Genomic DNA, 19,840 nt, shown 5'->3' on the forward strand with positions numbered 1-19,840 from the left:
GACGCATTATTTGCTTTGAGAATGTTAATGGAGATGTATAGAGAAGGCCAGAAGAAGTTGCATTGTGTGTTTGTGGATTTAGAGAAAGCATACAACAGGGTGGAGAGAGGAGTTGTAGTATTGTATGAGGAAGTCAGTTGTGTCAGAGAAGCATGTGAGGGCAGTGTAAAAGCAGTAAAATGTGCAGTAGGAACATCAGACTGGTTTAAGGTGGAGGTTCTGAGCCCTTTCCTGTTTGCAGTGGTGATGGACAGGGTGACGGACGAGGTCAGACAGGAGTCTTCATAGACTATGATGATTGCGGATGATATTATGATTTGTAGTGAGAGTAGGGAGCAGGTCGAGAAGAGCCTGGAGAGGTGGATATATGTGCTGGAGAGAAGAGGAATGAAAGTCAGTAGGAGTAAGACAGAGTACGTGTGTGAATGAGAGGGAGGGCAGTGAAGTGGTACGGTTGCAGGGAGAAGAGGTGGTGAAAGTGGAGGAGTTCAGGTACCTGGGGTCAACAGTCCAAAGTAATGAAGAGTGTGTTAGAGAAGTGAAGAAAAAGAGTGCAGGCAGGGTGGAGTGGGTGGAGAAGAGTGGCAGGAGTGATTTGTGATAGAAGAGTGTCTGAAAAAGTGAAAGGATGGACAGGATTAGAAATTAGTTTATTAGAGGGACAGTGCATGTGGGACGTTTTGGAGACAAGGTGAGGGAGGCGAGATTGAGATGGTTTGGACATGTGCAGAGGAGGGACATGGGGTATATCGGTAGGAGAGTGCTGAGGATTGAGCCATCAAGAAGGAGTTAAAGAGGAAGGCCAAGTAGGAGGTTTATGGATGTGGTGAGGGAAGACATGCTGGATTCTGTGGCTGGATTTTAAATGCCATAGATTGCAAAAAAATACAATGAACTTATCTGATGCCTTATGTAGTGTGTATGTAGATAGGAAGGCAAGTATTTACTGGGTGGTGTTACAAAGAGCTTATGTCAAATGCCATATATAAGAAATTAGAATAAATAAATAAAAATAAAAAAACACAGGTTGCAAATAGGTTGATATTTTAACACACTTTAGTCCCGCTGATATTTCATATCTATGAAACCATGTGTGGTGTTGATTCAGTCCTGTGTACTGTATATGCATTACTCTGGGTGTATATGTAAAATGTGTTTTATTGCTAGCAATAACAAGAGTCCGATTAACTGAGTTTATTAAAACTGGAGTTCATTTCTGTAATGGAATAATGGAAACTATTAATATTAATGAATATTAATATGCATCATTCATTTGCAGAAGAAATAAAATGTCCACACAAGAATGACACTTCATTTTGTTTTATCTATAAGTGTTGAATACTTCAGCAAATTACATTATAGTGTATTGTGGGTTTTTTTGTATTTTTTTTGTATTCTCTTTTTACAAATATTGTAAGAAAACCAAAACACACAAACATATACTCCACTGAATAATAAATATTATTGTAAATGCATCAAATTAAAAAGAATCACATGACACTAAGCTGAGATTAAAGGATGAAAAAAAAAATAATAAAACAGTGAAATATGCTTATATTTTATATATATATATATATATATGTATATAAAAACTTTACAGTAATAAATCTCTCGTTTTTCTACAAAAATAATCTTGCTACCTCTTGAGAGTGGGAGTGGTTTCTGAGCTCTCGTTTGCTGCTCCTTTTAGCAAACTGATCGTAAAATTGCTGCGTCAACAGTCAGCAAGCTATGCATTGTTTTTCTCGAGTTGGAAATAAATAAGCCATGTTTCAAAATTGTACACAATGCAGTCTCATGCAAAGAATTGTGGGTATTGTAAGTGAGAGAACATTTTGTTTCATATGACTGAAAGCATTAGAAAAGTCACAACCACTAATTCCAGTAGTCAAACTTGGCTTTTGAATATTTGCATTTAGAGTAAAATTGTAATCAATAAACTGTCCCCTAGCATACAGTTTATCAGCTTGCTAAAAAGTTTGTACATTTTTCAACTGTCTACAATACACCAGGTGTCTTGCCTGTCGCTATTGACAGAGTAGAGCTATTAGTAACCAGGGTCATCAGGTTTCAGCAAAACATCAACCAAACACATCTCAAAAACCACATAAAAAACCCTGAAACTAACCCCTCTCAAAATCTTTCGAATCATGGTCACTATAGTGAACATACATTTCTAATAAAAAGACTATATCCTTTCCATAATCTCCATAATCCTACACATTATGCACACCGTTCCATAATTATGATTTTCAATAAGTCTTCCAAGAAATAGAAATGTCTCTGCATATCATATATGCGCTGTCTAGACTTACACTTTAGCCTTTGATTTGCACAAATCTGGTAGTCGTATTAGACATAATGGATGTAATAAAACAAGATTTTGGCAAATGCAGAGTTGATGTCAAACCTCATTTGGTGCGACATCTGTGACACTGGAAACCCTGTGATTAAGAGTTCTAGTGAAAATGAAAATGTTCAAAGAGTCAGCACATGGCAGCCAACACACCTCCATTAGCTCTTACTCCAGTTCCATTGTTTTCACCATTAAGCCAAATAGTGACTATTTATTTTACTGGAATTTGCAATATATATAGAGAGAGATAGGTGGAAAAGAAGACTTAATGAGCATAAGTATGTCTTACATACTTACATATGTTTCTCATATGTAAGCAAATCATTCGATTTAAGCATATGTGGTCTTAGATCATATTAATCTCAGTTTGCTGGTGTTTCTTGCAAAGCCTTTCTATTTCGGGGATTTTATCAATACCCATGTTATTGTCAATTGGATCACACAGCTTTTTATACATAATGACATTATGTTCTATAGCCAGGATATAAATACATTACCAAAGAAAAGGTAAGTTTTGTGTTTAAGAACATAAATACATTTTTAAACATGCAGGCCATTTGAACTCAGTCCAGTAATAAACATTTGACCCACTTACATTCATCAGATTATAGAATTAGAGAAAAAAGTGGAAAATGATTTCCGAGTGGGTTTTACAACACACAGAAGTGGAAATAAAAAAAACAAAAACAAATATTTTTATTATAATATAAATGTACACTTAAAACTGATATAGACCTGAAGTACGGTCATTTATGATGCTAAGATATTACACAGTTATTTCTAACACAGTCTGTATAACAGTACATTATTGAAACAAGACAAAACCAGAGGTTTACACAGAGGGGGGGTGACAAAAAAAAAGTTCAGTAATATCAGCAAATTACTTGTATTTATTGATATAAAATTGGTCTCTAAACTAAAATTGGACAAAATTTGTTTTCAACAAATGCACAAAAATGTTTAACTAAAATGAGCAATATTTCTGTATTTCTGCTGTTAGAGAGAAAATAAAATATAATAATAATAATAATAATAATAATAATAATAATAATAATAATAATAAGCAGCAGCTTATTCATATACTGCTCAGAAGAAGGAGGAATGTATTCTAATATTAAATATTAATACACACTATATACTCAAATATAGTGTCAATTTCCCTTTTGGTGTGAATTGAAAGCAATAATGAAGAAAGTGCATGATGCATATTATTTGTGTTGAATGGGCTTTTGATCAAACTTGTCAGCATTTAATTATTTTACTAAAGATCTGAGACAAAAATAAAATTACAGTAGAAGTGGAAACTGAAATAAGAAAAAAAGTATTTAAATTAAATGAATTTTCTGGTTTTTAATAAAAATCGAAATTTTGTGCATAATTATATACTTTTACACTCTCTTGCAAATAGCACAGATGTACACTGATCAGCCAAAACATTAAAACCACCTGCCTAATATTATGTAGGTTCCCTCATGTGCCTTCAAAACAGCTCTGTCCCATCTAGGCATGGATTGTAAAAGTGTGGTGATTTAGTATCTGGAAACCAAGACTTCAGCAGGAGATCTTTTATGTTCTGGTGTAAATGATCAGATGCTTACAGATTTAGATTGGGGGAATTTAGAGATCAACTCTTCAGGAAGCATTATCCTAATTTAACAGGCCACTGCCAATGCCATGAAGTGCAGCTATGTTAAGATAGGTGGTATGTGCCAAAATAACATCCACATATATTACAGGACTCAAGGTTTCCCAGCAAGACATGTTCAAAACCTCTTCCATTTTACATAGTGCATCCTGGTGCTGACTCTTCCCCAGGTAAGCAACGCACATGCACCCAGCCATCAACATGATATACAAGAAAAGCCCATCAAGAGCTTTGTGGTGGACAGAATTAGCCATACAAAGTAATCTGCAATGGAGTGTGTGTTCTGACACCTATTATAGCCACCTTGAACTTTATTTAGAATTTCTGCAACACTAACTCTTCAGTGGGATCACAACAGATGCTAACAGATGATCCAAATGTCTAGCCATCACAATGAGATGCTTGTCAAAGATTCTTACACTTGCCCATTTTTTCTGCTTCCAACACATCAACTTCTTGATGCCTAATAAAGTATAGCTCCCCCCTCATGACATGTGCCATTGTAAGTGGTTTTCATGTTTTGGCTGATTTGATTATATACAGTAGTTCAAAGCAAAAGGTTTTTACAAATCTAAGACTTACATTTATTCCAATTTGACAAATAAACCCATGTTGATCCTAAATATATAATAATAATAATAATAATAATAATAATAATAATAATAATAATAATAATAATAATAATAAAAGTTTATATGTTGGATAAAATTCTATACAAAATGTATGTTTTTACTGTGGAATGTACCTTAAATTGAAGAATTTAAATTTCTTGCATTTGTATTAAATATACTGACAGATAAATATTGTACCACTTCATTGTAACACAATACAGGAAAGTAAATGGATGTGAAAGTTTTATAATTTTTTTCCCCCTTTTTTTATATTTTCACCCAGTTTTTATTATGATACATGCTGGCCTTTCGGGATGATTGTGTATGTACTGCTCGTTTTCATATAAATAAACATTATTAAAAATGTTCTCTTATTCGATAGACATACATATAAAAAACCTGTACACAGTTTTTGTCTGGTATTCACAACGCACAGTAAAGTGTCAATGTCCAACATGCACAGGTACTGTATAAAGCTTAAAACCTTTTTTTTGTGATTGGATGATCAATGTCCCCTTTGCAGTGGTGGTCTAGAAAAGTCAGACGTCAATGTAGACAGGAGGTTCTGTTGAGATTCTGACACGTGGATGAGGTTTAATGCATTCTGCATGCAGAGAGGACAGAAAAAAAGAACAAGAGGAGAGGAGCTGTCAGCGTTTTTCAAGCGTGAAATTCTAAATTTATGGCTATATGCAAGTCAATGTCCCAAAACTAAATGCATTTATTTAACCAAAAAGAAATAATGAATACAACTTTTTTGCCAATTTTAGCCATCTGTCATTATTCAGACCCATTCTTCAGTTTGACTGCTACCATCCAAGCAGGGTAAGGGGCTAACAAATGCTCAGTCAGGCAACCAAATATTTCTAAACTATTATTTATGCTAATACTTCTGCATACAGAAAGTCATATACACCTAGGATTGTTTAGTGCAATTATTCTTACAATGTTGCAGTCAGTTTTATAGCATACTGAGATGTCTATGGGGGTAGGTAAGTATTGGCTTAGTGGTTGATGCAATCAACTTTCAATTTGAGGGTCACAAGTTCAAATCCAATTGCACCAAACAGCAGTTGATGGGCCCTTGAGCAAGCCACATTCAAGTCTGATACAGATTCACGCATGCAAGGTTGTATCCTGAATCGTACCATTCTTTAAAAAAGATTGTTCTCTACATAAATGGCCAATAAACAACCATTTCCCATTTTCACTGCTTTCCTTCTGTTGTAAGTTTAATGTTTTCATTTTAACTGGTAACGTAGGTCCATAAATTTTGCTGGAAAAGTCCGAGAAAGAGCAGATAAAATTTTCTTTGTCAGTTATTATCTTTGTGAAACGTGATCAGTTTAACTTGGCTTGGGTATTCCATTTACTCATGTATTTGCAAAAAAAGGTTTATCAGTCAAACATTCATTTTCCCTCTGATTAAGAAAATTCCTTCTAATGGCAAATGAACCTCAGAAATTTTTATTTCAGAGGTTTATATTTATATTTACAGGATCAAACATGAAATTCACTCTACATATAAGTTGTACAAGAAAGTGGTGGTAAAGCAGATCCGTACTGAATGTGAATTTGGACTGTCTAAATTACACAATGTGTTTACAATAAAATAACAAACAATTCTACACGGTCATGCACAGTGCCTTTCAAACGGTAGAAACACCTAGTCTTTATTGTTTTTAAAGAAACACATACATGTTCCATTTGCGTATTTGCAACTTTCATTTTGGCCAAACAAATGTACTAATGTACAGATGCTGGTGCAAAGACACTTAAACATAATTTTTCACTGATACATTTCCCTTAGCATATATAACAGCTTTACACACTCTTGGTATTCAGACAGTTTGTTTCTTCAGAAATTCAGCTGAAATACTTTATCATGCCTCTAAACCGTGCCATATTCTAGATGTTCTTCAATCCACTCCATCCTAGAGCAGTTTAAAAGGATTTAGGTCAGGTGAAAGGGCAGGCACATCCATGATAGATAACACACCAGCCATCTGTTTGCTCTCTAAATAAAGCTTATAGAGATTGGATGTATATGTCTGATCATTGTCTTGTTGTATGGTGAAGTCGGTTCAGTTCTGATGGAATTGAATGGTGTTAAAGTATTGAATGGTAGCCCTTTCAACTGGAATAAGTCTCGAACCTTTCCTGCTCCAAAACAACCCCAAACCATTATGCTTCCACTAATGTTTGATTGTGGGTGTGAGACAGTCTGCTAACATCTTCTCTCCTGTTCTCTGTCTTACTTAAGTTCTTTTAGTTATTTAGTTAGAGGCAAAAAAATGTCTCATTTGAACTTATCTGTCTACAGAACTTTCTTCCAGTCATTCGCTGTCCAATTCTTGTGTGTTATTGCATTTTACCTAGTTTGTTGCATATGAACTAATCATTCATGTGTCTCAAAAAAAATTAAAGACTACAAACATTTGAGAGGCACTGTATTAGAAACGTGAGTCTGTACGCACCAATGGTGTTGATGTTGAAATCGGTGTCCAGAGACTCCGGCGAGGTGGGAAGCTCTCTCTGAGAGCTGCTGCTCGGCTCGCTCTCCGTCGGGCTCGCTGGGCTCCGGATCATTTCTTGCTCTTTTTCGTTCTGCATCGCTGCATAGAGGTGGAGGCCTGGGATCTTCCTTGAGGAAAGAGTTACAATGAGACGCGGGGTGAAGGCGAATGATAGCAAAAGTGACAAAAATGTAGAAAGGGAGTTAGCCGGGGGATGAGTGAAGATTGAAGGGAAAGGAATATTGTTTTACAGCCATCTTAAGAAATATGGGTTTATTAATGTAATAGAATACAATTCTTGTGTGTTATTCATTTCCATAATTCTACAATACTTTATTTATCTGAATCCAACAAGTTCTTGTGAGCTGACTGAGCTGTATGAGTTGCATTTAACACATTCAACTATTTGTTTTGTGTTTAATTCATGCTGTCTGTACCTTTTTATCCCCCCTCCTCATGCTAGATCTTGTCTTATTGACCCCTGCTGCTCTTTTCTCTCCTGTCCGAGAGGCGCAATCGTTTAACATTTTATAAAGGTCAACACCCACGGCCTGAAATATTGATAATGTCTATAGCACCGACTGACATTTCTGATTGGCAGTGAGCGCTGAGAGAAAAACGAATCTTCTGGATGCCTTCCAGGGAACATGGCTGAGAAATATCATTCAGCACTTGACAAAGTGTCTCTGGCTATCATACTGAACTTACAGAGGGTCAGTCTGTCTGGGGAAATTCACTTGACATTATGAAAGAAAATGAAATGACAACTGACCCCAGTAATCGTTGAGCAGTTTAGCTGCCTTTTACATAATAATATGACTAGAGTAGATAAAGTAGATGACAGCAGTGTGTTGCTAATCTCTGCATAGGCACAAGAGCATGATATCTGAGCCGTTTCTAAATTAAGCAGGATCAGATATGTGTGCACTTTACCTTTTGAATTTATAGACGAGGAACACGGCTAAACCCAATACCACCACTGAGAGAAGCATAAGCATGGCTGAGCCGCTGTGATTCTCACTTGTGTCCACAAGGGGTGCTGTGGGAGACAATATCACACCACATCAACAATAATGACCAAAAACTGGAAAAAGAAAATTAAGCACACTATTTAGCCTACTATTAATCATTTAGAACCTTTTATTCTTGTAAGCAATAACTGGTGCAATTGTTACTCTGTATTTGTATTTGTTAAATTAATGTGTTATACAGTTTTGCATTACCCATGGAATTGTTTTGGGCATCAAAATCAAATAGATCAGACAACACACTGCATGTACTATATACATACATACATATACTTACTCATCTGTACATTTGCACAGTCGTGAAAATATCCAATAAGCCAATCATGTGGCAGTAGCATGCATATATGGTCAAGACTTTTAGATAATGTCTTAATGACCATGGCTGTGGTTGGCATTGTTGTTTGTGACAGACAGGCTGGTTTGAATACTTCAGAAAATGTTGATCTATTTGGATTTCTTACAAAAACTAGAAAAAAAAAAAAGTAAAATATATTGACGGTGTGACGGTTCTGCAGGTCAAAGCACATTGCTCATGAGAGATGATCAGAGAACAATGTCCCCAGTGAAATAAAGTGCTATAGTGACTATAGTAACCACCTTTTACATCCACTGTCATCATAAAAGCATCCCTAAACTCACATCATTTCAAACCTTGAGCTGCATAACCTGCAACAGCAAGTTTAACATCAGGTTCTACCTCTGTCAACCACAAACAGGAATCTCAGGCACCTAAAGACCAGTCAAGATTTGTAACTGTATGGTTTTGATGAGGCTGGGCCCACAGTTCTTTGTTGACTGAGATCACCCTGTTGTGAGTCCTGAACTTTACTGCTCAGCACAGAGGTAAAGTGTGGTTATTTGAGTTATAATATACTTCCTGTTAGCTCAATCCAGTTTGGCCATTTTCCATTTGACCTCTATTACCCACAAGCTATTGCCAAGCACTGGATATATTTTTGGAGTGCTTTTTGCACCATTCTGTGTAAACTCTCAAAGCTAGGCTGTGTGAAAAACCCAGGGGATCAGCAGGAATATTCAAACCAGCCTACCTGGTACCAACAACCATGCCATAGTCAAAAATATGATTATACGATTCCATGAATAGCACATTATACACAATATTTTCTGTATTAATATTGTATATTCAATAATCTATTCAAATCTTTGAGCAGCACTTTATTCGCTGGTTGATTCTAAGGAAGATAAATGAACTCTAAAACCTTCGCAGCCCAATTTACTATAATTATCTCATTAGTTTCGATCTTTTCATTGGAAGTCAATTACTAACCTGCAGATAAATGTGCAGCGTAGACTGTGATCTGAACTCCTGGTCTTAATGTGAACTGAACCTGGTTCTGGTTCAGCGCATTCAGTACCAACTCTGAGATCTAGAGGGAGGAAAAATCACAATTTATCTAACGGAGCATGCTGGGTAAATAGATAATTGCAAGTTAAAACAAAAGGGTTAGAGATAGGGCTGCAACTCTACACCAATAAATGCTAGATGCTAGAAGATGATCATGCCTCAGTTCTTTCAGACTGTTTACCCCTTGTTAGAGATAATAGATATCTTCAGTGCTGAGACTTCTTTTACAAGGCACTGTTTATTGGTTCCAAGCTTGAAGACTTGCATAAACTTAGCCTGGATGAAAAATGGCAGATTTGCTAAATGACATTAATATATATGCAGTCTGGGCTGAAATATGACATCTTTACTGAAGAGCCCGAACCACATTTGGAGAAGCGGAACATCTTGGTAGACATCACAATACCTTTTAGACATAAATCAAGCGTATAACCTTGAAGGAGAAATAAAGATATATGAGATGGGAGGGATCTCATTTACGTCTAATATCCCTGTCTCTTATAAATACACTCTCACATTTCACAGCTGACAATCGCATGTGTGTTCGAGTCCTGACAATCGAGATTAACTGTAACGTCTTATCTGCAAAACAGACCTTTAAAAAAATAATAAAAAATCTTGGAATTTTCATTACAATGCTTTTTGATAGGCGGAGGTGCCTCCAATCTATTCTGACCTTTCTCAAAGGCCAAAAGTTGAAGGCAGTACAATGTATAATTATTTATGCCTTTCAAGGGGTTCTTTTGTTTTTTCTTTGTTCCAGCCTTCATTAATTTTGTTTGCTTCATTTAGCTAATGAGTCCTGATGTCAAACTCAACTTGCGGTCCATCTCTCTACACACTTTCAATTAAGATTCAGATCAATCCTTGCATCTTTTTCTTCTCTCAAACTGTGAAAGTGCTTTGTTATTTTTCAGGCTTTTTTCAGATTTTGGTTGTTTACATGTTTTGTTTTTAGACCTTGTATTTAACACATCATTCACTAAAGAACAGCAGTAATGTGGGTGGAATATGGACGCTATTAAAAAGCGATGCCATCGGCATTATTTTTAAGCATTACAGTCCTTCAAACAAAAGAAAACATAATTCGATTTTTTTGAATAATCTCCATTAGATTTCACATTCAAACTTTTTTTTTGTTATGTGTAGCAGGTCTCTGGTCACCATACTCACCTCTCCGCAATCTGTCCAGCAAACTCAAAAAAAAATTCCTGTGTGTTCTAGTTTTTTGGGGATTTTATACAAATGTAGTTGTGGACAGTAAAAAGCCCATTTACTCTGTTAGTGTACTTAAGTGCCACTTAAATGCTGTTCACACTTTTGCTGTTATATTGGTTACAATGTTCACTTCCATCATGTTTGCACTGCACTCTCACTTTAATTCACCCCAAGTCTGGAGCTGAATCAACATTGTTTACAATGTTTACTAAAATTAATAACCTAGAAATAATTTATTGTTTACAGACCAAGAGTTTTCTAACTGTGTGTCTCTCTTTCTTTCCTTTAAATGCTATTATGTGCTGAAAAATGGTGTATTGCATTATAAAAATGATTACAATACAGTTTTAATAGATCTGTACTGTTACTTTTGACACTTAAGTACATTTAAAAACAAATACATTTGTAATTTTACACATTACCTTAATGTTTAGCAATTTTTCCCATTAGGCAAATTTTAAATCAAGAGAATGGGAGAACTACAAGGGAATCTAGTGTTTGTAACACATTTTTAGGAGAATATAAGGTGTATACATTTCTCTAAAACATAGATTTACGATATATATATAGTGTGGTTTCAGTGCAGCACTAATATAATCTGCATTGTGGTACTTTTCTGGTGTTATTAGTCTTCTTAGAAATTGAGATTTCAGTCACATTTCTGAAGCAATGGCAGAACTAGGAATTAAAGTTGGGCAGCATGTGGAAAATTACTATATAACATATATCTATATGTACAATTAAATAGATAAGTAAGACACATCAAGCAATCGTTCTGAATGAACAATGTCGCTATAAAAATCTTATTACTGAAAATGATTAAAATCCTTCTGCAGTGAACCTTTTTTTTAATCAACTGGATTCTCAGAATTGATTCAGGCAATAAAAGGTGATTAAACCTGATACATTCAGGTGATTCTGTGGGATAGGGGAAAATAAATTATAATAAGGATTTGGTTTATCTTCTGTTGACATGATTACAATGTGATTATTATTTAAAAAAAAAAAAACATAGAATTTGCTGCAGTATCTGTATAATCAGATGTGCTGCATGTGTATTATATAAACTACTTAAGCCTAAAACTACTACTTAAGCCTACTTCTAAGCACAAAACCCAGAAATCTCTCATTTAGACAAAACTAAAGTGACTTTTATTCCAAGAGAATACTGTCCTCATATACACATCGTCCTGGTTTGTGTAATGTGCATTTAAAAATTAAATGTACTTTCTAGACTGATAATTTACAAAGTCTGTCAGAAGGGTAGTCTTGGGAACACCTTGTTTTCTTTTGGTTTTTAAGAGATGCATAGTTGTTCCTTTTGTTTATATGCAACAAACTGGATAATTTAACAAGATAAAGATTTACTTTGACCAAACAAATATATACACTTACAGATGTTAAACTTTATTCTCTTTGTAAAATCTTAATGTAGCATGAATGACAGCTTTATACACAACTAAGCATTCATACTAAAATACTTTGTCATGCCTCTTGTAAAACTTGATAAAGGTATACTTTACTAGCTGGATATTTCTTTCTGACCCTGTGATCCAGTTCACCCCAAAGCAGTTTAACAGGATTCAGGTCAGGTGACTGGGCAGGAAATGATAAACATCATACCAGTCATTGTCTTGTTGTATGGTGATGGAATGGTAGCCATGTTGGTTCAGTATTCCTTTCACTATTTAACCTACATGTATATAATGAGTTAGCATGTTTTCGGAATATAATAAGTACGAAGTCAAATGTGACATTGCTACAAGAATTTTATCCATAGCTATGAAAATTTATACTTTTAAATTGCCTAGTTTATTGCCTATAAATTAAAGAAAAATGCAGTTTTCTCAAAAAAATGCTAATAGTGTAGGTTTATCAATACTTTTGACAGGCAATATAATATTCTCCTATTATATTTTACCTAAAATACATAAACCTGACGAAGAGCAACGGGCCATAGCTGGCAATACTAAATCTTAACCTTATATAGAGTCTATATCTCTTTAATTTTGCTTTAGCTTTCATATTTCCTAGTGGCTTTATTTTTAATGAGAAATAAAAATTGAGACATCTGACGAACATATTACTATTTTTCACAGACTTTGCCATGTGACCTGGACCTCACAAGTCTTAAAAGACTGATAAAGTCTGTGAATTCCTGGATCCAGCATGCGCAGCTTCTTAACTAGGGATGTTCTTCTCATGCCAAACACTGGCCTGGATTCACATAACATCACCAAAAAATAATTGAGGTTTACAATTGTTTTTTTGTTTGTTTTCATCCAAATTCTTTTACATTCACATTTATAGCATTTAGCAGACACCCTTATCCAGAGAGATGCACAAAAGTGCTTTAAAGATTTAAAAGCTAAAGATAAAGAATAAATCAACACTGGTTCACTAGGCTGCAAACTTAAGATACCATCAGCCTAAAACTCATTGGGAGGAATTATAGCCCACATAAAACAAACAGGGAAAATTTAAGGGAAGGGGTAGTTCAATTTTTTTTTCTTTTTTTCAGATGTAATAGTCATAGCTATGCATTGCTTTTGTCAGTAGTTATTAAGAGAGAAAAATTAAATTCATTAACAAAAATACATAAATAAAATGAGAAGACTGATAAAATAAAGCCTGAGCTGCTCAAAAAGATTTTTTTATAAACAAATAAAAAAAGATACAGAACATAAATACGTGGGTAAATTATGTAATGTAATATAGTGTATCTCAATATCTTTTTCTTCTTCTTTCGGCTTCTCCCATTAGGGGTCGCCACAGCAAATCATCTGTCTCCATCCCCCCTGTCCTCTACATCTGCCTCTTTCAAACCGACTACCTGCATGTCTTCCCTCACCACATCCATGAACCTCCTCCTTGATCTTCCTCTTTTCCTTCTTCCTGGTTTGCTCCATCCTCAGCGTTCTCCTACCAATATACCCCATGTCAACTGCTCTATGTCCAAACCATCTCAATCAGGCCTCTCTCACTTTGTCGCTAGAACGTCCTGCATGCGCTGTCCCTCTAATAAACACGTTTCTAATCTTGTCCATCATCGCACTCCCAACGAAAACCTTAACATCTTCAGCTCTGCTACCTCCAGCTCCACCTCCTGTCTTTTACTCAATGCCACTGTCTCTAAACCATACAACATCGCAGGTCTCACCACAGTCCTATAAACTCTTACTCTTACTCTTCTATCACAAATCACTCCTGCTATCACTCTTCTCCACCCACTCCACCCTGCCTGCACTCTTTTCTTCACTTCTCTAACACACTCTCCATTACTTTGCACTGTTGACCCCAGGTACATGAACTCCCCCACCTTCACCAACCGCATCACTCCACTGCCCTCCCTCTCATTCACACACATGTACTCTGTCTTACTCCTACTGACTTTCATTCCCCTTCTCTCCAGTGTGTACCTTCAGCTCTCCAGGCTCTTCTCACCCTGCTCCCTGCTCTCACCACAAATAACAATATCATCCGCAAACATCATAGTCCACAAAAACTCCTGTCTGACCTCGTCCGTCAATCTGTCCATCACCACTTCAAACAGGAAAGGGCTCAGATCCAATCCTTGATGCAGTCCAACCTTCACCTTGAACCAGTCTTTCATTCCTACTGCACACTTCACTGCTGTCACACTGTCCTCAAACATGTCCTGCACCACCCTCACATACTTCTTTGACACAACTGACTTCCTCATATAATACCACAACTCCTCCTTTCGGCACCCTGTCTTTTTCTAAATCCACAAACACACAAAGCAACTCCTTTTGACCTTTTCTATACATCTCCATCAACATTCTCAAAACAAATAATGCGTCTGTGGTGCTCTTCCCCGGCATGAAACCATACTGTTGCTCACAGATGGTCACCTCTTCTCTCAGCCTGGCTTCCACTAATCTTTCCCATAACTTCATGGTGTGACTGATCAACTTTATTCCCCTGTAGTTACTGCAGGTCTGCACATCTCCCCCTTATTCTTAAAGATTGGTACCAGTACACTCCTTCTCCGTTCCTCAGGCATCCCCTCACATTCGAAAGTTTTGTTAAACAATCTGGTTAAAAACTCCATTGCATCTCTCCTAAACATCTCCACGCTTCTACTGGTATGTCATCTGGTCCAACCAACTTTCCACACTTCATCCTCTTAATAGCTGCTCTCACTTCCTCCTTACTAATCCTATCCACTTCCTGCTTCACCATCTTCATTTTCCTCATTAAGCAGCTGCTCAAAATACTCCCTCCATCTTCTCAACACACTCCTCATTAGTCAACACATTCCCATCTCCATCCTTTATTGCTCTAACTTGCAGCACATCCTTCCCAGGTCAGTACCTCTGCCTGGCCAATCAGTATAAATCCTTTTCTCCTTTCTTTTCATACGGCTCCTCATATGCCTTTTCCTTAGCTTTTGCTAAATCCCTCTTCTCCTGCCTACTTTTCTTATCTCTCTGCTGATCCCAATTCTGTTTTGACAGTGTATCTCAATATATTATATACATATATAAACAATGATAAAACATAATATAATAATATATAATAGTGCATAGTAATAATGTAATATATAATATAATGTAATAAGATAAGAATAATTGGCATGCATTTTATTATTATTATTATTGTTATCATTATTATTTACATTCTGATCCAATTCTGGGAATAATATTTTAACCATGTGACTCTATATGAAATACAATAAACATAAATTACATGAATCCTACTGGAGCCCACAGAGATCAACCATTACGTCATTGTGTTTCTAGTGAAACCATTTGTTTGAGCAGGCTGCAGTGTACAACTGCTTGTCAGAAAGTGTATCAGATTATTGCTGAGAGCTCTGTGAGCCAACACTGACATCTGCTGGAGGAAGTCAGAAACTCTTCAACATCACCTTGCGGTTAATGTTCTGATTTAAAATAAAGAACCAGGATTGGCAAAGACTCCTATTCTCTTGAAGCAAGAGTAAGAATTTATTGAAACAATATAAGAATTAGATATAGGATAAGCAGTTCTAGATTAAATAAATAAGTGCAGACAAGAATAAATTGGATATCGAATTCAATTTCAGAAGGCTTCCCATTAGAAAGAAAATAAAGAAGTGGGCTTTTTACTTGTCACATAAACATTACAGCACAGTTTAGTGCTGCTACTTTCTTTCAGTATCTTTGCATATACCAGCAATGTAAGAAAGCTGGGATAAGAGTGCAGGGTCAGCAATGATACAGTGCCTCTCGAGCACAGAGGGTTAAGGGCCTTGCTCAAGGGCCCAAATGTGACAGCTTGGTAAAACTGGGGCTTGAACCCTGACTCTTTTATTTAGTAACCCCGAGTTAATGTGCATTAAAAAAAACGCCTGGATCACTTAGTTTTTTATGGTTTAACCAATATCCATGTTTAATCCACACACTATAAATAAGTAAAAACTAATCAAATTAACTATGTCCTGCAGTCCGAAAGCACCACCTCTACCTATGTACTGCTTTTTTGTGTGTTTAGCGCTATTAAAATTATTATTAATTGCAGTATAAATCCTATAAATGCTTTCTATACGTTTATTAAAAGGCCCACATGACAATGAAAATGAATAACCCTTGTCCACAGCTTTTCAGTGGATAAAAGCAACAATGTACTTGTGTATACCTGGTCTAATTGTGTTGTGGTTTTGTCTGCTTTGCCCTCTGTTAGCTCTTTATCCGGGAGCAGGAAGAATTCAGCGGCCGTGGGCAGTCCTGGCAAAACAGTGACCAACAGATGCTCTGGATTCACTCCAGTCACCTAAAAAATGTACACACTGAGCTTTAGACAAAGTGTAAAATAACTTAATAATGAATTCAAAAGCACATTAGTGCAGAATTTGTCCTTGTGTATATGAGACTTGTGAAAGTGAACTTCACAGCACGTGTGAGCTTAGGTATCATTGAGTTTTATGCTTTTGGAAATGATCTAGGGTTTGTTTATGTTTTTTATTTTATTTTTTATTCTAACAGCATGTGCAGAAAGTTATAACCTATCATGCAAACTTCCACAAAGCAAACATCTGACCAATTCTGGCAACTCCATAACCATTTGTTGCAGCTTCCACAGACATTTCCACTAAACCTGAGAGCTTCTTCAAAGATTCCTATCAATCCTGCCACCTTCCTCAGAGATTCCCACAAACCATTCAAGCATTATCAGAAATGCGCACTAAATCAATACAGCTCTCTCTGAAATTCTCACCAATCCTGGCAGCTCCCCCAGAAAACCCCACAAATCCTGGCAGTTCTCTCATAAATTCTAACCAATCCTGGCAGCTTCCTTAGGAATTCTGACCAAATCCTAACAGCTCTCTCAGAAATTCTCACCAATTCTGGCAGTTCACCGAAATTCCCATAAATTCTGGCAGCCTCCTCAGAAATTCATACAAGTCATGCCAGCTTTCATTAATTCTCAACAATCTGGTAGCTTTCACACAAGTTCTGCCCAACGAAGCTCTCACTAAAATTCCCACAGACCATGCCAGCTTCCTCAGAAATTATCAACAATTCTGGCAGCCTCTTTAGAAATTCCCACCAAACCAAAAAACTTGTTTAGAAATTTTCACAAATCTGGACAGTTGAGAAATCCTAACCAGGTCTGGCAACTTCCCAAGAATTTCCCACAAATACTGGAATTTAAAAAAATGTTGAAATTCTCACTAATCTTTCTCCTGTAACCTCTGATTTGTTGACCTAACTGATGTGTTGACAAACAGGTGCTTACACAGAAAATGAGACCAAATCCACTAAACTCTACAAAAAGTTCTGATCAATTCTGCCAATTGTTTGTACCTCCCTGTAATCCCTGTAAGTCCATTACCTTCTGTGTTTTCTGACAGATTTAAGCTGACAGTGCATTCACACCCAGCATTATCTTACAAACAAACACGGATCTGCTGCTTGTTTCACTAACAGAAATAAATACCAAAAAAAAAAAAAAAAAAACTGTGCTAAAGACATCATACAAAATCAGTAATTAAAACTTTAGAGCTTCAGATCTTCTATGGCAGATTCCAATCATGCATCACACAGTCTGTTCTTATTTTGAAGATATAATATAGGCAGTCAGGCAATTAAAACCGAAATAGCGACATCAGTTCCAGGTCAGATTTCAAGGTTAAAATGTGCCATAGTTCTGTAAGGCCCCGAGTGGTCTGCTGAAAACTCATTAGCCACATTATGACTCCAGTGGAGTGGAGCACACATATGGCAAACATAACTACTGTGGTTTGGGCTAAAATGCTTTTTTTTCCTCTTTACTGCCACCAGTAGATGCATTCATGCATATTAGACGAGCCTACACAGTTGTGTAGATGCAACAAGGCAGGATATATTTAGATGCTACATTCTTGAAAAGGATTGCTTGCCCAAGGGTGCATCTTTTGATCGTGATGCAATAAGATATACGAAATGTTAATAAACTGTATTATTTTATCAGTAAAATCAATTGTTTACAGAAAGAGACCTGAAAAAAATATTTTGGAAGCTTTCCATTATTATGTTAGAAATACAGCACTATGGAACATGTCATTGTGTTTAAAAATCAACCTAAAGATGGTGTGATATGGGTTACTGTTTCCACACTAAAGATTCGAATAACAGCACATCCTAATGCGATTTATTCATCTTTAACTACTTGCAGACCACATTTGCCAACTGTCATTTAGTACTCATTTAGTTTCCTTCTTTCTTGAAATTAATATCTAATAAAAATTTATTGTTTTACATGTATTTTTTAAATGTACTGTTTACACTAATTTTAGTCATTCTATTCTTTTAAACTAGAAAATTAGTTAACACCTTAATGTAATCTAGCATTCCACATCATTCCAGTCTATTCACATACTGTAATAAAGCTCCTGACCATGCCCAGATATGCCAGATGGTGGGAGATTTAACTTCTCATTGGTCAGCAGAAAGTTTAAAAGCACCTTTTGTGCAGTTATTAGACAGCATCATAAACCCTCCTCTGTGGCAGTTCATCGCTTCATTTCTTTGAAACATGAGGATTATTGAGAGGTAGGCAGAAATTATGTTTCTGTGGAACCACAGTGCATACATTGCTCATTTGCAACAGATCCACGCCTTAGTGTGATTTAGAGAAGTCTTGAACTTTGAGCAAAAGCAATCGCTCGAGTAAGAACGAAAGAACTGTTCCAGCTCAGGATGGTTATAATTAATTAGGGAGGAAGTCTGAAGTTAGCGCAGTGCTCTTGATCCAATACATCAAAGATGAGGAAGCCTCACACTTTACTCACATGGACCATGGAGTTTTTGATGACTCTGCTAACATCTTGCCTCCATTCTGCTACGTCAGGGTTGTGATCATCCAGATTAGAGGAAAAGGCTAAAAGATGGGACCTGAAATATTCTGTAAAATAGAAATATAAATAAAATAATATAAATAAAACAAAACATAGTTTTAACAATGTTTTCTTTAAGCATTTTGAAAATTGAAAACTCCTCATCAGTTACACTGGAATTACTTATAAGCCTTTGTAGAGTCTATACAATACAGAATTCAAACTAAGTTACTGATCAATCTGCAAAACATTGCAGATTGAATTATCTGGGGTCCAAACTGTACCTGAGACACATTTGTCGCTTGATGCTACTTAGGCTTTGTCTGATCTTGTGACCCATCAGTGATATTTTAATTTATTTATTTACTTTTTTGCCCACTTTTTAGGTCATTTGCCTTAACAAGCAAACAAACAATTTAAAAGTATTCATTTATATATATATATATATATATATATATATAGATAGATAGATAGATAGATAGATAGATAGATAGATAGATAGATAGATAGATAGATAGATAGATATAGATATATAGATAGATAGATAAAATGTTGATACAGTGTCCAAAAGCGTTGAAAGTCTGAACCTCGATTCAAAAACGTTAAGATTTAAATCACATGTGGCAGAGCGTAAATGCTTAACAACAAGGACTAGATTGTAATGCCACATGTTCAGGTGTGATCAGACAGGGGGGTGGGATTAAGCTATGTATCTATTTTGGATAAAATTTGAGTTGAACTGCCAGCCAAACCAGTTTCAGGAGGCATCTTAAACAA

General features: G+C 36.0%; 1 protein-coding gene across 2 annotated transcripts in view; it reads right to left on the reverse strand.

Moving 5' to 3' along the window:
- Positions 1-1,304: 1,304 nt before the first annotated feature.
- The window catches only part of LOC124378226 (VPS10 domain-containing receptor SorCS1), a 208,057-nt gene continuing 189,521 nt past the window's right edge, over positions 1,305-19,840 (reverse strand). The window contains exons 22-27 of one of the 2 annotated variants that reach the window (XR_006924183.1): positions 19,019-19,131; positions 16,384-16,518; positions 9,445-9,544; positions 8,062-8,167; positions 7,090-7,252; positions 1,305-5,216 (exon numbers count right to left, since the gene is read on the reverse strand). Coding sequence is in view for 1 of the 2 variants with exons in the window: in XM_046837783.1 (XP_046693739.1) it covers positions 5,152-5,216; positions 7,090-7,256; positions 8,062-8,167; positions 9,445-9,544; positions 16,384-16,518; positions 19,019-19,131 (686 nt within the window). In the remaining variant the exon portion in view is untranslated. Of the gene's footprint in view, positions 5,217-7,089; positions 7,257-8,061; positions 8,168-9,444; positions 9,545-16,383; positions 16,519-19,018; positions 19,132-19,840 lie in introns of both variants that reach the window. The other variant, XM_046837783.1, reaches the window with a different exon arrangement.

This window comes from Silurus meridionalis, chromosome 24, assembly GCF_014805685.1.
Source record: "Silurus meridionalis isolate SWU-2019-XX chromosome 24, ASM1480568v1, whole genome shotgun sequence".
NCBI classification, from domain to species: domain Eukaryota; kingdom Metazoa; phylum Chordata; class Actinopteri; order Siluriformes; family Siluridae; genus Silurus; species Silurus meridionalis.